Genomic DNA, 14481 nt, shown 5'->3' with positions numbered 1-14481 from the left:
ATCATTAGTGAGAAGGAAGGAAGAGCAACAGCAACAATGACAACAGTTGAAGGACGTATATAAAAACAAAGAACAAGAGATGAGAAAAAACAACTAAAACTAAAGGCTGGATGGTAACGTATGGCATGACACACCAACACACATTCACACATACGAAAGCCAACTTATGGTGATGACTTTAGTTTGCAATCTCTTCCATAATTAAGACTCAAAAGAATCCTTAAGACTCTTCTTGCGCTGTCTTCCACATTTGTCGTTGTTACTGCTTCTGCTATTCTGTTGTGGTTGTGTTCAACGCTTGCATGTTGTAATGCCGTTACATAAGTTTGGTTAAAAATGTCCCACAACTAGACATTTAGACAGTCAGTCGGACATATTTGTGTCAAATATATTTTATTATCGCATGATGTTGCATGCAATGAAAATACATGAAACCGAAGGCAAATGAGTTGTGTCATACATGTGTGTGTGTGTGTGTGTATGTTTTTACATACACATGTCCTGGACGGAATGACACACATCTGCTGCTGCTGCTGGTCTCAAATGTGCATTTTTGCAAATGAAGTTCCAAATCTTGGCGTAGACATTTTGATGGAAATGTTAAGATTTCCCTGGGAAAAATGCTACATGCATTTTCCTTTAGATTTTTTTTTTCTTGGTCTTGCTTCCTTTTGATTTACATGTGAGGATTGAGCTTGTCTTCCACAAAAGAAGTGAAAAAAGTCACCAAGGAAAACTAAAGACTAAAATGTTATCATCATATTTGTAGCCACCATTTGTAGTGGCTGCAAGTCTTCCACATCATCATCTGTTAAAGAGAATGATGATGACGTTGCAAGGAACTAAGCCAGAGTTGGCAAAGTATTCCAAGTGTGTGAAATAAACACACATGTGTCTGTGTGTGTTTCGTTAGTTTCTAGTCCTTGTCACCGGTTGCTGTGAATGAGTGAATTCAATTTTCTCAAGGATTTCCAAAAATGTTTGTCAATTTGTGGAGTTGATTGTGGGCAGAAAGTTTTCGGTTGCCGTTGCCACTGCCACTGCAGCTGAAGCAGCAGCTGCTGCTGCCTCGGCCTCTGTTGGTGATGATTGCTGGCAGTTACTGTCTTGTCTTTTAACTGCCTGTGCAATGTGCCACATGCTTTTGTGGCATTTTCAATTAGTGTGCACATGAGTGTTATTGTTGTAGTTGCTGTTTTTATTGCCGGCAGCCTGACAAAGCCAGTGGAAAAAGAAAGAAAGAAAAAAACTAACTTGTTAAGAATCTAACGTTGTTCACACATAAGTGACACAAAACGAAAAATGGCAACAACAACAAGTGCATGTGTTGGTTTTTTAACTATTTCATATTTTGACTTTTTTTCTGAGGTATCCTCTTCTTCCTCCTCTTCTCCATTTGACTTCCTGTTTTGAGGCTTGAAACAAATGTTGAAGTTACCCAAAAAGAAAAAAAACCAGAATTACTAAATTTTTAATTAAACTTTTTCGTAGAAGGAAAATTGACTTGGTTTGCTGGGGGAAATTTATTAAAAAAAAAAATTGATGGGGAAATGGGTAAATTTGGAACCAGGACACATAATTAAGAATATTCTTTTTGAGAGTAAATAAAAGAAAAATTAAAAATTGAAGGAAGCGCTCTTTAAAGCTACCTTTTTCTGCAAAATAAAACATGGAATTTCAGATAGCATAGCATACTTTTAGAAAACTCTTTCAGGTATTAAAAACTAGTTCCATTTTCAGTAAAACCTCCCAACAGTGAACAGAGACGTGGTTTGCCGAGGAAAATTTATTAAAAAAAATTGATGGGGAAATGGGAAATTTTGTAGCAGGACACAGAAGTTACAGTTTTCTCTTTGAGAGTAAATTAAAAAAATGAAAAATTTAGGAAACGCTCTTTATAGCGACATTTATCTGTAAATTAAAACCTGGTATTTTAGATAGTATAGCATTCTTTTAGGAGACTCTTAAGGTATTGAAAACTAGTTCCATTTACAGTGAAACCTCCCAACAGTGGCCAGCGACAGTCGAGCGAAATTTGTCCATTTGAAGGAGGAACGGACCTCAGTGGGAGGTTGAATTAAAAAGTTTAAAAATTCTTATTTATTTGTTTCTTTAACAAAATGTAACAAAAGGAGATCGACGGACACCTCCTTACAATGGACAAATTTCGATCGACCGTCGCTGTTCACTGGTGGAAGGATTCACCCTAGAACCAAAAACCCTTTCGAGGTATGTGGGGATAGTTGCTTTTCAAATTACAAAAATAAATTTTTGCTGTATTTTTTAGGCGTCTCAAACATTTTCCCAACAAAAAGTCCTACAGGTTTATGTTATCCATTAGAAGTATAGCCTTAAGCTGTCATATATATCTTAAATGTATTTTGGCAGATTTTAATACCAAAGGCGGCTCCTGTCATATAGCGGACCTATAGAATGTTTCTGTAAATTAAAACCGAGCATACTTTTAGGGGTTTTAGCTGAATTGGCATACTTTCAGAAAACTGTTTAGGCATTCAAACCCCTTCCAGAAAATAAGGCGATAGCGGTATACCAAAAATTACAAAAATTTATTTTTACTGCATATTTTTAGGCTCAATAATGAATTTAAACTAAAAGTCCTAAATGTTGATGAAATCCATTAGATATTATTTATATTTACTATATCTTTGAGCTGCCATATATTTCCAACATGTCTGATGGCAGATTTTAATTTCAACAGTGACTCCATAAAAATCTTTATAATATCTTGTAAATTAAAACCGAAAATACTTTTAGGGTTTTAGCTGAATGTACATATTTTAGAAAATTCCCGAGGTATTCAAATGTGGTATTTTTTTATAACCAAAACCCCTTCCAGGAAATGAGGCAATAGCTGTATCCTAAAAATTACAAAAATTGATTTTTGCTGCATTTTATTTTGATTTTGAAATTAAAAGTCCTAAATAATGATGAATTCGATCAGACGTTGTTCATATTTACTATAGCTTTAAACTGTCATGTATTTCGAACTTGTCTGATGGCGGATATTAATTTCAACCGTGGCTCTGGGCATATGTCCCATAAATATTCTTATAAGGTTTCTGTTAACTAAAACAAAGCATACTTTTGGGATTTTTGATTACATTGCATACTTTTAGGAAACTCTTTAGGTATGTTAATCTAGCAATATTTCCAACGAAACCGGAATTTTCACTAATAGAACTATTAAAAACCGATATTCTATAAAAAAAGGTCCTTCAGAGAAGTGTTCTTTGAGAATAAGCTCCTAAAATAAGTTTTTTTTGGAAAAAGGGACTCTCAAAGGTATCCTTACTACGATTTATCGTCTTTTCGATGGTTGGGTTTCAAACCCATAATTTCTTTAGGCAATTATCTTCAAAATCATCAGTTATTTGAGAAAGGATGCTTAAAAGCGCTCTTTCTTAGAGAAAGAATTCTTAAACATTTCGCAGGCGATGGATTACTTAAACCCTTTTCGGAGAACGAATCCTCAGAAAGTAGTTCCATTAAATAAATTTTTTTTTCATAAAAGGGATTCTCGAAAGATAATATCTCTGAAGGATATTATCTATTTTATCCTTAAAAGGGTTATTTCAGATGACTGAAGATCACTGAAGGATATTTTCTATTTTATACTTAAAAGGGTTATTTTTCAATAAGAGTATTCTCTTTGATTTTCTTCAAAAAAAAAGTTTGTTAAAAGTATCCTTTTTCATAAGAAATTATTGAAAAAGCCCTGTAAAAGTGCCAAACAAAGCACTTTCCTATAAAAGATCCTTAAAAAAAATTAAGGACGGTCTTTAATAGCATCCCGCTTGTTTTTAGTAAACGCTTAATAGGATCCTTTCTCTGAGGAAATTATTAATATATAATGCCATTTAAAAGCTCTGTAAAATGTCTAAAAAATACCTTTCCCTATTAAAGATCCTTAAAAAATTTTAAGGCAGGTTCTTAATATCATCCTGCATATTTTTAGGAAACGCTTTAAGTATCAAATATAAGTAATATTTGCAACCAAAAATCCCTTTCAATAAATAGACGATAGGAAATTACAATAAACAATTATTGCTGCATATTTTTAGGCTTCTCAAAAAAAAAACTAAAACACCAAAATATTAATGAAATCCCTTCTTAGTAGTTTATTTTTTACTCTAATTTTTATCTGTCATATATTTCTGATTTGCTGATAATTGTTTCAATATTTAATTTCTAAAGCATACTTTTGGGCGTTTTGAATTATTTTTCCAAAAAAATGTTAACTTCTACATTCCCTTTCGCATATTACCACAATCATGCACTTTATTCATCAGTTTCCGTGTCCATGGTAACATTGGCCAACAACTGTTCTATGCACCTCTCTCTCTCTGTGGGAGAAATTGACTCATGTGTGTAGGTGTGTGCGTATGATTACCACATGCATGTGTGCATTCCAATACCAATGCAGTAAAAATCCTGTCTAACAATTATAATAGATGATGATAGCCCGTTTATGTGGAACAATCGTTATTGTTCCCAGAACTCTAGTTGCCGTAGAGCTGTAGAGTAAATGTCCAATGTGGTTGTTGAGAGAGCAAGAAGAGAGAGGCAGGTGGGTTGAGGACAGTTAGTCCTACACACACAAATAATTGTTAGTTTTGTGCATTGTCATCTGTTTGGGAGAGTGTGGGCAGCTGTTTAAATGTGTGCGTGCGGGCATCCCACATGCTAGTGTTTATGTTGTGAGCCATGTTATATTTGCTTTTAATTAGAATTTCTATCTCTACAACTGGCCCCGAAACCAGCAGCAGCAGCACCTCCATCACCACCACTGGGAAATGAGCAGTGTGGGATTTACAGAGACCATAGAAGTTAATGAAAAGTAATTTCGAAGTTTTGAAAAAGCATTTTGTAATTTTCGGAAAATATTTAAAATCTAAACAATTTTTATAAATTAAAAAGAGCCCCCACCCAAGCCCAAACACACATAATTGCCTTGTGAGCTACTTACCAGACAACACTTTTCAGAGTGGCCGGATTTGCCACATAATCACAATAGAGTAGAACACTATCTCCGGTGTTCACTGTGGCATTGAGGGGATTGAGCGTTATGACAGGGGGATCTACAAGTAAATGGTTAGGAAAGTGGGTTAGATTTACATTCTAATCATCTGGGATTATTTGAAAGGAATAAGTTGTAATAATTAGTAATTTTCAGAAAACTTACAGAACACCTCCAAGCCCAGTAGGGCCTGGAATGGCTTTTCACCATTCATTTTGGTAACAATATTTTCAGCCTCACAGCGAAACTCTTTGTCATTTTCAAAACGTGTGGCATTGAAGAGCAGATCTGATTGGGTATAGAATGTGCCGTCGGCTTGTTCGATCTGAAAGGAGATTTTAAATTTTCAAAGATTAGTTAAAAAATAATAATAAAAAAATAAATAAAAAATATAATAAGTTAAATATATAAATTATATGAATTATTTAAAAAACAAAATATATAAATATAAGTAAATGAAAAAATAAAATTAAGATTTAAAAAATACTCACCGCCTTGGTGCGAATTTCTGTCAAATCATTATCGGCTGGATCTATGGTCTGTGTGGCATTCATCCATGTCAGGTTAACTGGGGGACGGGCTCCATAGACCTAAAAGAAAACAAAAAGAAATTTTAAAATATTATTTAAAGGATTCTCACTGGATTTTTTTTTTAATATAATTTTTGAAGGATTGAGTTTCCATTTTGGGTAGGTTGAAAATCTTTTCGAAGAAATATGATTCATTTATACAGCTCTAATTACAGTCCTGAATTGTAGGCGATTTTTAAAGGCTAAAGATGAATGATTGTCAATTATTTAAAGATTTTTCAGGGAATTTATGCAAAGTTGTTATCAAGTATTTTTTTGGAGAATAATCTAAACTGCAATTCATTTATTTATTTCTAAGGGACTTTTAATTTTATTGAAGGTCTATCAGATCCATTATTTTGGATTTTTTAGTACTTTTTATAATGGAAAAATCTTCTTGAAAAATCGCTCTAAAAATCTGCTTTTACATCTCTATAAATAGTTTAAAAATCCTTAAAAGTCCTTATTTTTTTCAAGAGTTTTTCTTAAGGACTCTAGGGCGAGAAATTCAACATTTCTACAAATTATTTTTTCAAGGGACCTCATTGAAATTGGTCAGGATTATTTTAAGAATGTATTTTAAAAGGCCCTCCAGGAAAACTTTCAGAAATTCTCTCCCGAGAATCCTTGAGAAAACCCCTCTTATCCGCTCTTACTTTTCTAAAAATCTTTTAAAAAAATCCTTAAGAGTCCCTTTTTTTCAAAGAACTCATAGGAAGATAACAGGGGATTTTTTTAAGAGTTTTTCTCAAGGACTCTAAGGCGAGAAATTATAGATTTTTTTAAAACCTAGTTTTAAAGAACCATTTTCTAAAATAGCTGGATTTATTCTGGGAATAAGTTTTAAAGGACCAACAGGAAAACTGTCAGAATTTCTTGCCCGAGTGTCCCCGAGAAAAAATCTCTTGAAAAATCCACTCTTACATGCCTATAAATCATTTTAGAAATCCTTAAGAGTGCTTATTTTTTAAAGAACTCATGGGGAGGGAAGATAGAATTTTTTAATGTTTTTCTCAAGGACTATAGGGCGGATAATTTCAGATTTTTTTTTAATATTGGACCCTCCTTATTTTTTAATGAACTCGTGGCGAGGCAAAAGGAGATTTTTCCAAAATTTTCCCCAGGGATTCTAGGGCAAGAAATTATAGATTTTTTAAAAACAAGTTTTAAAGGGCCCTTTTTTAAAATAGCTGAAAGTATTTTAGGAACGTGTTTTAAAGGACCCTCAGGGAAAACTATCAGAATTTCTTGCCCGACTGTCCCCGAGAAAAACTTTTGAAAAATCCACTCTTACATGCCTATAAATAATTTTAGAAATCCTTACGAGTACATATTTTTTTAAAGAACTCATGGGGAGGTAAGAGAGGATTTTTCAAGAGTTATCCTCAAGGACTATAGAGCGGATAATTTCAGATTTTTTTGAGTTTTTCTCAAGGACTATAGGGCGGATAATTTCAGATTTTTTTTTTTGAGTTTTTCTCAAGGACCATAGGTCAATTTTTTTTTATTTTGGACCCTCATTAAAAATATGTTGTAAGAATATGTTACAAAGGACTCACATGCGAAACCATCAGGAAAATTTACTCTTACATCCCTAAAAATCCTTTAAAAAATCCCAAATCCCTAAAGAACTCATAGGGAGGTAACAGGGAATTTTTCAAGAGTTTTTCTCAAGGACTATAGGGCGGATAATTTCAGATTTTTTTTTTAAAATTTGGACCCTCATTAAAAATAGTTAGGGTTATTGTAAGAATATGTTACAAAGGACTCTCGGGGAAAACCATCAGGAAAACTTACATCCCTATAAATTCTTTAAAAAATCCTTAAAAGCCCCTCTCTTACCCTAGGGCGAGAAATTCAAGATTTATTAAAATTCAGTTTTTCCAGGAACCCTAATTTTAAATGACATGTGTATTTTAAGAATATTACTCAAGATTCTCAGGACCAAATTACTGACAACTTTAATAATATTTTTTGAAAAGCTTTCAAGGAAAATATCCTTTGAAATTCTTGTAAAATATTCTTAAATTACCAAGGCTTTTTTTCATGAGAGTACTTGAATAGAATTTAAAAAAAATCTTGATCTTCTCACCCGAGAGGAAAAACCTTTGAAAAATTCCCTCTTATATCCCTTTGAATACTTTTAAAAAATAAAGACTCTTACGAATTTTTCAAAGGATATTTATTGATGTACGATTGTATTTTTCAAGAGTGGCGAAAACTAATAATGAGTTGGTTATTTATTAGATATTCCTCTTCAGGATGTTCTTGTTATGAGCTTTGATTTTTAGAGTACTTTTTTTTAAATATTTTTTATTAAAAAAAAAAAAAAAATATTAATAATATCCAGTTTTTATAATCGATTTTTTTAAAAAGGATATGATTGGTTATTTTATAATAAATATTTTGAAATTTTCTGGGGCCTATTTTGTAGAAAACTGTAGTTTAAATTAGTATAGTTTAGTATAAGCCGCCTAAGAAACATTGGATTTTGAACAATTTTTTTTTGTTTTTTATATTATCTTTATTTTTTTATTATTATTTTTTTTATTTTTATTACTTCATTTTTTTTTAATTTTATTTATTTTTTTTTTTTGTATTAATATATTATTTTTTTGATGACCTCTCTAAATAAAATTTCTGGAATAAATCTTGGGCGTATGTTTCATTAATTAACAATTTTTCTAATTTTCAATTAAGCCATCAATATTCCTTCCACCTGGAATTTAATGAAGCCCTTAAAATTCCAATTCAATGCCATTACTTTGGCTTTAATGTCTGCCTAGAAATTCCTTGGCAAATGTAAATTATACCTCCCTCCTTCCCCCCGACTTAAAAAATTATTTACACTCTCCAACAAATACCATATTTTGTTTCCCTTTTGATTTCTAGAATTGTGTCACTCTTGATGAGTCCCCGGTATGCCATTGTCCCCCCTCCCACTTTGATGGGACCCAGTGGCTTCGTCGTTTTTAAAAATCACAAAATAATTGGCACTTAATTATTGTCAATTACATGTTAGCACGTACGATGACCAAATCATTGTCAACACACCGCCAACAACAACAACAGTACCTTACGGGCAACACCACTGGCTGGCGGCGTAATCGTCCAACCTAACCTGACCTGACCTATAAGAGGATGATGTCATTATGGCCAATAAAGGTGAGCCAATGGATGGAATAGAAAATAGCAGAAGAAGAAAAACTAGAAACGAGGAATTGTATTAACAGGAAACGTGGGTAATGGTTAACTGTTAAGTGAAGTGCTGACTGACTGACTGTCTCCCAGACAGCCGGACTAAAGGATTCTCGGAAACTTCATATAAGAAAAACAGAAAACTACGAAAGCCATTGAAAACTTGTCGATACTTACACTGCAGGTTAACACCACTTTGCTGCCTTGTACGGTGTACTTCTCCACGCCGTTGATGTGAATGTTGGTGGGACGAACTGCAATTAGCACCAGAGAAAATTGGGTGAGAAAAAAAATCGAAAAGCAATTTGTTATTGTTGTTAATTTGTTTAAATATATAATTGTATAATTGCCGGAGCAGAGAGTACATTTTTTATTAAATTATTTCCCTCTTCCTCTCTCTCTCTCTCTCTCTCTCTCTCGCTCACTTACCTTGTAAATCCAAACTAAAATGGGTGGACATGACATTATCAATGGCGGCGGACTCGGCCCGACACTCTATCTTGTGGCCTAAATCTTCTCGCGATAATTGCAGGGATAATTCCACGGTGACATTGTAGAGACCATCCTTTTCGTCGTAATGGGGATCGACTGTAATAAAAAATGGGTAAGAAGGGGGAGAGGGGTTATAAAAAGCAAATTAAATGTTTATTTCTTTGTATTTTCGATTTTAAGTTTCACAGAAGTTTGTTAAAGAAATGATTGATTTCGAGAAACAAAATAATTGAAACATGATTTTGTCATTAAATTCCTTTTAGAAGTCATAGGGTTTTAATGGTGGTTGTAAAAAGAGGTAAATTGTTGTTTAATATATTTTTAAGAATTTTTTTATGGCATTGATAATAAATTTTTAATTGCCTTTACTTAATATTTAAAGAAAATAATATTGGAACTTCTGTCGGAGGGGCAAGAAATTCCTGCCCTGATTCATGACATTCTAAACATCGAACGAGTCCCAATATTTATTCATCACCACCGCAGTGGTGGACAAAATTATGGTAAATGGTGGATGAAATGATCCACAGTGGTGTATAAACTATGCATTTAATCCACAATGGTGGATCTATCTACGATAGAGGATAAGATTTTCCTCTGTGGTGGATAAAATAATCCACTGTGGTGAATAAAATTATCCCTACTCGTGGATAGGATTATCCCAACTCGTCGGTAAAACTATCCACAGTGGTAGATAAACTTATCCACACCCGTGAACAAAAGTATCCACTGTGGTGAATAAAATAATAGATTGTGGTGGATAAAAATTATCCAAAGTGGATACAACTATCCCCACTGATGGATAAAATTTTCCACAGTGATGTATAATATTATCCACAATGGTTTATATTATTATCCACTGTGGTGGATAAAATTATCCACAGTGGTGGATAGTATTATCCACTGTTATAAAAGTAAATTATCCAACGTGGCGGAGACAATTATCAACTGAGGAGAATAGATTTATACGTTGTGGTGGAAAAATTATCCACTGTGGTGGGAAAAATTATCGACTATGTAGGATACATTAATACAGTGAGGTGGAAAAAATCGTACACTGTAGAGGATAAAATTACCCACAGCGGTGGATAACATTATCTGCTTGGGTTGAAAAAATTATCCACTGTGGTGCATAAAGTTATCCACTGTGGTGGAAAAGATTTTCCACTGTAGTGGATAATATTATCTATCGTGGTGGAAAAAATTATCGACTGTGGAGGTAAATTTATCCACTGTGGTGTATAAAATTATCCACTGTTGTGGTGGATAAAATGTCCACTGGTGGAAAAAATTATCAACAGCGGTGGATAATATTATTTACTTTGGTTGAAAAAATTATCCACAGTCGTGGATAAAATTATCCACTGTGGTGGAAACAATTCTCCACTGAGGCAGACAAAATTTTCCACCGTAGCGATGGAAAAAAAAATTTTACCGTGGTGGGAAAAATTTACGTCTGTGGAGGATAAATTTATCCACTGTGGTGTATAAAATAATCCACTGTGGTGGACTCCGGTAACCTCTATTGTCGACACCGTTAACCGCTGTGGTGGATAAAATTATCCGCTGTGGTGGAAAAAATTATCCACAGCGGTGGACAATATTATTCACTGTGGTGGATAAAATTATCCACTGTGGTGGATAAAATTATTCACTGTGGTGGAAAAGATTCTCCACTGAGGCGGAGAAAATTATCCAATGTAGTGGATAATATTATCTACCGTTGTGAAAAAAATTATCGTCTGTGGAGGATAAATTTATACACTGTGGTGTATAAAATTATCCACTGTGGTGGATTCCGGTAACCTATATTTTCGACACCGTTAACCGCTGTGGTGGAAAAAAAATTATCCACTGTGGAGAATGATATTTTTCAATGTGGTGGATACAATTGTACGCTGTGGTGAATAGAATTATCCATTGTGGTGGATAAATTGTCTACTGTGTTGGATTAAATTATCCACTGAGGTGGATAAAATTTTACACTAGGTCGGGAAAAATTCTCCACTGTTGTGGATAATATTATCTACTGTGGTGAAAAAAATTATGCACTGTGGTGGATAAAATTATCCACTGTGCTAGATAAAATTATTCACTGTGGTGTATAAAATTATCCACTGTGGTGGACTCCGGAAACCTCTATTGTGGACACCGTTAACCACTGTGGTGGATATAATTTTACCCTGTGGTGGATATTATTATCCACAGTGGTGTATAGAAATATTCACTGTGGAGAACTCCGGTAACTTCTATTGTGGACACCTTTAACAACTGTGGTGGGAAAATGTAACTCCTGTGGTGGAAAAAATTATCCACAGTGGTGGAGAAAATTATTCATTTTGTTGGATAATATTGTACACAGTGGCGGATAGAATTTTCCACAGTGGTGGAAAAAATTATTCATCGTGGTGAAAAAAGTTATTTACTGTGGTGGGAAAAAATTTTACACTGTGGTGGATAAAATTAAGAACCGAGGAGGATAAAATTATCCACTGTGGTGGAAAAAATTATTCACAGCGGTGAAAAAAAATATTCACTGTTGTGTAAAAAAATTTACACTGCGGTGGATAAAATTTTTAGCTGTGGTGAATAAAAATATTCACTGTGGTGGATAAAATCGTCTATAAGATTATCCACGTTTCTGGATAAAATTAAAATTGTCCGCTTGGCCAGATAAAACTTCTCCACATTTATGGATAAATATTTTGATTCTTGATTATTTGGACTAAGACTAATATTGAGATTTAAATTTATTTAAAATATATTAAATTTTTTTTCCAAAAACACTCACCTGTTGACAAGCGTTTATTCCCCCGATACCAGCCGACCTGGGGCAGCGGCGTGGTATTCAAAACGACACACGTCAGATTCAGCATTTGACGTTCCTGCATGGGTCCAATGACGCTGCCATTTGTGATGCGATCACCTTTCTCGTCCCAAATAATCATCTCCGTGGGCGGTACTGTTTGCATATTTTTGTTGTTGTTGTTGATGATGATGGCGGTAGAGAGACAGCACAACATTTTGGTTTTTTTTTTCACACATACACACACATTGAGAGACATTGTTTAGTTGTTGGTATTGGTTGGTTGGTGGTGTGGTGGTCCAGTGGCGAGTGTGTGTGTTGTTGTTACAGTGTTGCAAGAAGTGATGAAAAGGTGATGTGTCAAAATGTTGTTTGGTTTTTGTTTTTTTGTTGTTGGGGGGGAAATGTGGTTTGGTTGTTGTGTTGTTTAATATGTGTATGTGTTTTTGGTTTTTTGTTTTGTCGATTTCCATAATAAAAAATTGAAAATATAATTTATTAATTTTTGTTAATAAAATATGGCTTAAACTAAAATCTAAAAGCTAAATTCTAATTCCATTAAAAATAAAATAAAGTCAAGAAATTAAATGAAATTAATAAACCAAAAAATGCTTTCATTAGTGATTGCTTAAATATTCTTAGTATTTGTTTTTTTTTTTTTTCAAAACCAAAAAATTTTATTGTTAAAATAAATCAAGAATTTTTTCCATTGTGATAATGACAAACAGAAAAAAGAAAATAATTTACCCAGGTTTTCTACGGTATTTTTTTGGTGGATTTATTTTTAAATGTTGTTTCATTAACATTTTTGATAGATGACAAAATATTAGTTGTTAGGTTTTATTGATTTTTTTTTTTTTAATTTTTGTGGTGGTGTTAAATTCGAATTTGTTTAGTTTTACGTTCCAAACACCATTCATGGTTTTTCATTCATTCAATATTTTTTTTTTAAGAATATATATTTTGGTTTTGCACATAAATATATTTGAATATTTGAAGTAAGAGAGATAAGGGTAAGTAAGTGGTGGCAAATGTGTGTGTATTGGTAAGTAATGATGTATGTGTGTTTTTTGGTTACAATTTTTTTATTTTATTTTAGGAAATTTTCAATTTATTTTATTACAATCCACATATATTTTTTTTAATTTTTTTTTAATTTTAAAATTAGTTGCATTAATCCATGATGATGCGTTGTTGTGGCGAGCGATTGTTATAAACGAGCGAGCGATCGAGCGTTATTTTTTATTGCGGATTTCAATTGTTTTCGGATTTTTTTTGGTATTTTTTTAAGAGAAAGGTTTTTGTTTTTTTATCATTATTATTTTTTGTTGTTTTTTTTTTTTTAATTTGTTGAAATGGAGGGAAAAGAGGGGGAATTGTATTAAGAAAACAATCAGTTAAAATGTTTTGAAAATGAGTTTCAAAAATTTTGTTTGGTTTTTTTTATCAAAATTATTAAATTGTTTTTTTCGTTATGAGTGAATTAGTAAAAGAACAAGAAGAACGAGGGAGGGAAAATTAGTAGATATTTTTGAGAAAAAAACAGGGGAAAAACTTTTTGAGACAGGCAAAGAACAAATTGTTACCAAATTAAAGGGGTTGTAAAAAAGCTTAACAAAAATGCTTACAGGCAGACATGATGTTGGAAAAAAACGGCGGATCCCTTAAAAAAATCGAAAACAAATAAAAAGGCACTGTATCAATCCAGGGTGAGATGAAAAACTGGCAACCACCAATCGAAGAGAAAATATTTTTCTGGTCTTCAAGGTTAGAAGACCCTCTCCAGTTCTTCTATTGATAGAAGATCTTTTTCAGGTGTTTTTCGGCTCGATGACCTTCTTCTGTCCTTCTAAGAACTTTTTTAAATCTTTTGTAAGTTAAAAGACCTTTATTAGATCTTCTATGACTAGAAGAATCTTTTTGGGTCTTCTCAAGAACGTAGACTTTATAATCGAGGCCTTCTGTAGAGAGAAGTCCTTACTTAGGTATTCTATGACTAGAAGACTTTCTCCAGACCTGCTATTACTAGAAGACTTCCTGCAGATCTTCTATGGTGTGAGGACGTTCCCCATGCCTTCTGTGGTTCAAATATCTTCTTCAGGTCTTCTATGGATAGAAAATCTTCTCTAGGTCTTCTATAGACGGAACACCTTCTCTGGGTCTTTTTAAGGTATAAGACCTGTTCTAGGTTTTCTTAAGCCAGAGGACCTCTTTTAGGTCTCCTATAGGTAGAAGAAATTCTCTAGGTTTCTTTATCAAGAATACACGCTGCAGGTGTTCTACAGATCCATGATCTTCTCCAAGTCTTCCTTGACTACAAGACTTTCATCAGTTCTTCTAAGGCTGGTCTTCTACAGATAAAAAATATTTTCAAGGTC

At 33.2% G+C, this 14481-nt stretch overlaps 1 protein-coding gene across 7 annotated transcripts in view; it reads right to left on the bottom strand.

Moving 5' to 3' along the window:
* LOC101901103 (B-cell receptor CD22) overlaps window positions 1-14481 on the bottom strand; it is a 533140-nt gene that overhangs the window by 91344 nt on the left and 427315 nt on the right. For all 7 annotated transcript variants that reach the window (XR_009342470.1, XR_009342471.1, XM_059123997.1 and 4 more), the window contains 6 exons: window positions 12089-12259; window positions 9235-9393; window positions 8983-9059; window positions 5530-5628; window positions 5204-5363; window positions 4988-5099 (listed from right to left, as the gene is read on the bottom strand). Coding sequence is in view for 5 of the 7 variants with exons in the window: in XM_059123997.1 (XP_058979980.1) it covers window positions 4988-5099; window positions 5204-5363; window positions 5530-5628; window positions 8983-9059; window positions 9235-9393; window positions 12089-12259 (778 nt within the window). In the remaining 2 variants the exon portion in view is untranslated. The remainder of the gene's footprint in view (window positions 1-4987; window positions 5100-5203; window positions 5364-5529; window positions 5629-8982; window positions 9060-9234; window positions 9394-12088; window positions 12260-14481) is intronic.

This window comes from Musca domestica, unplaced genomic scaffold (assembly GCF_030504385.1).
Source record: "Musca domestica strain aabys unplaced genomic scaffold, Musca_domestica.polishedcontigs.V.1.1 27, whole genome shotgun sequence".
In the NCBI taxonomy this organism is placed as follows: Eukaryota; Metazoa; Arthropoda; class Insecta; order Diptera; family Muscidae; genus Musca; species Musca domestica.
Note: the sequence above shows the minus strand (reverse complement) of the source record. Positions and strands in the feature narration are given on the sequence as shown.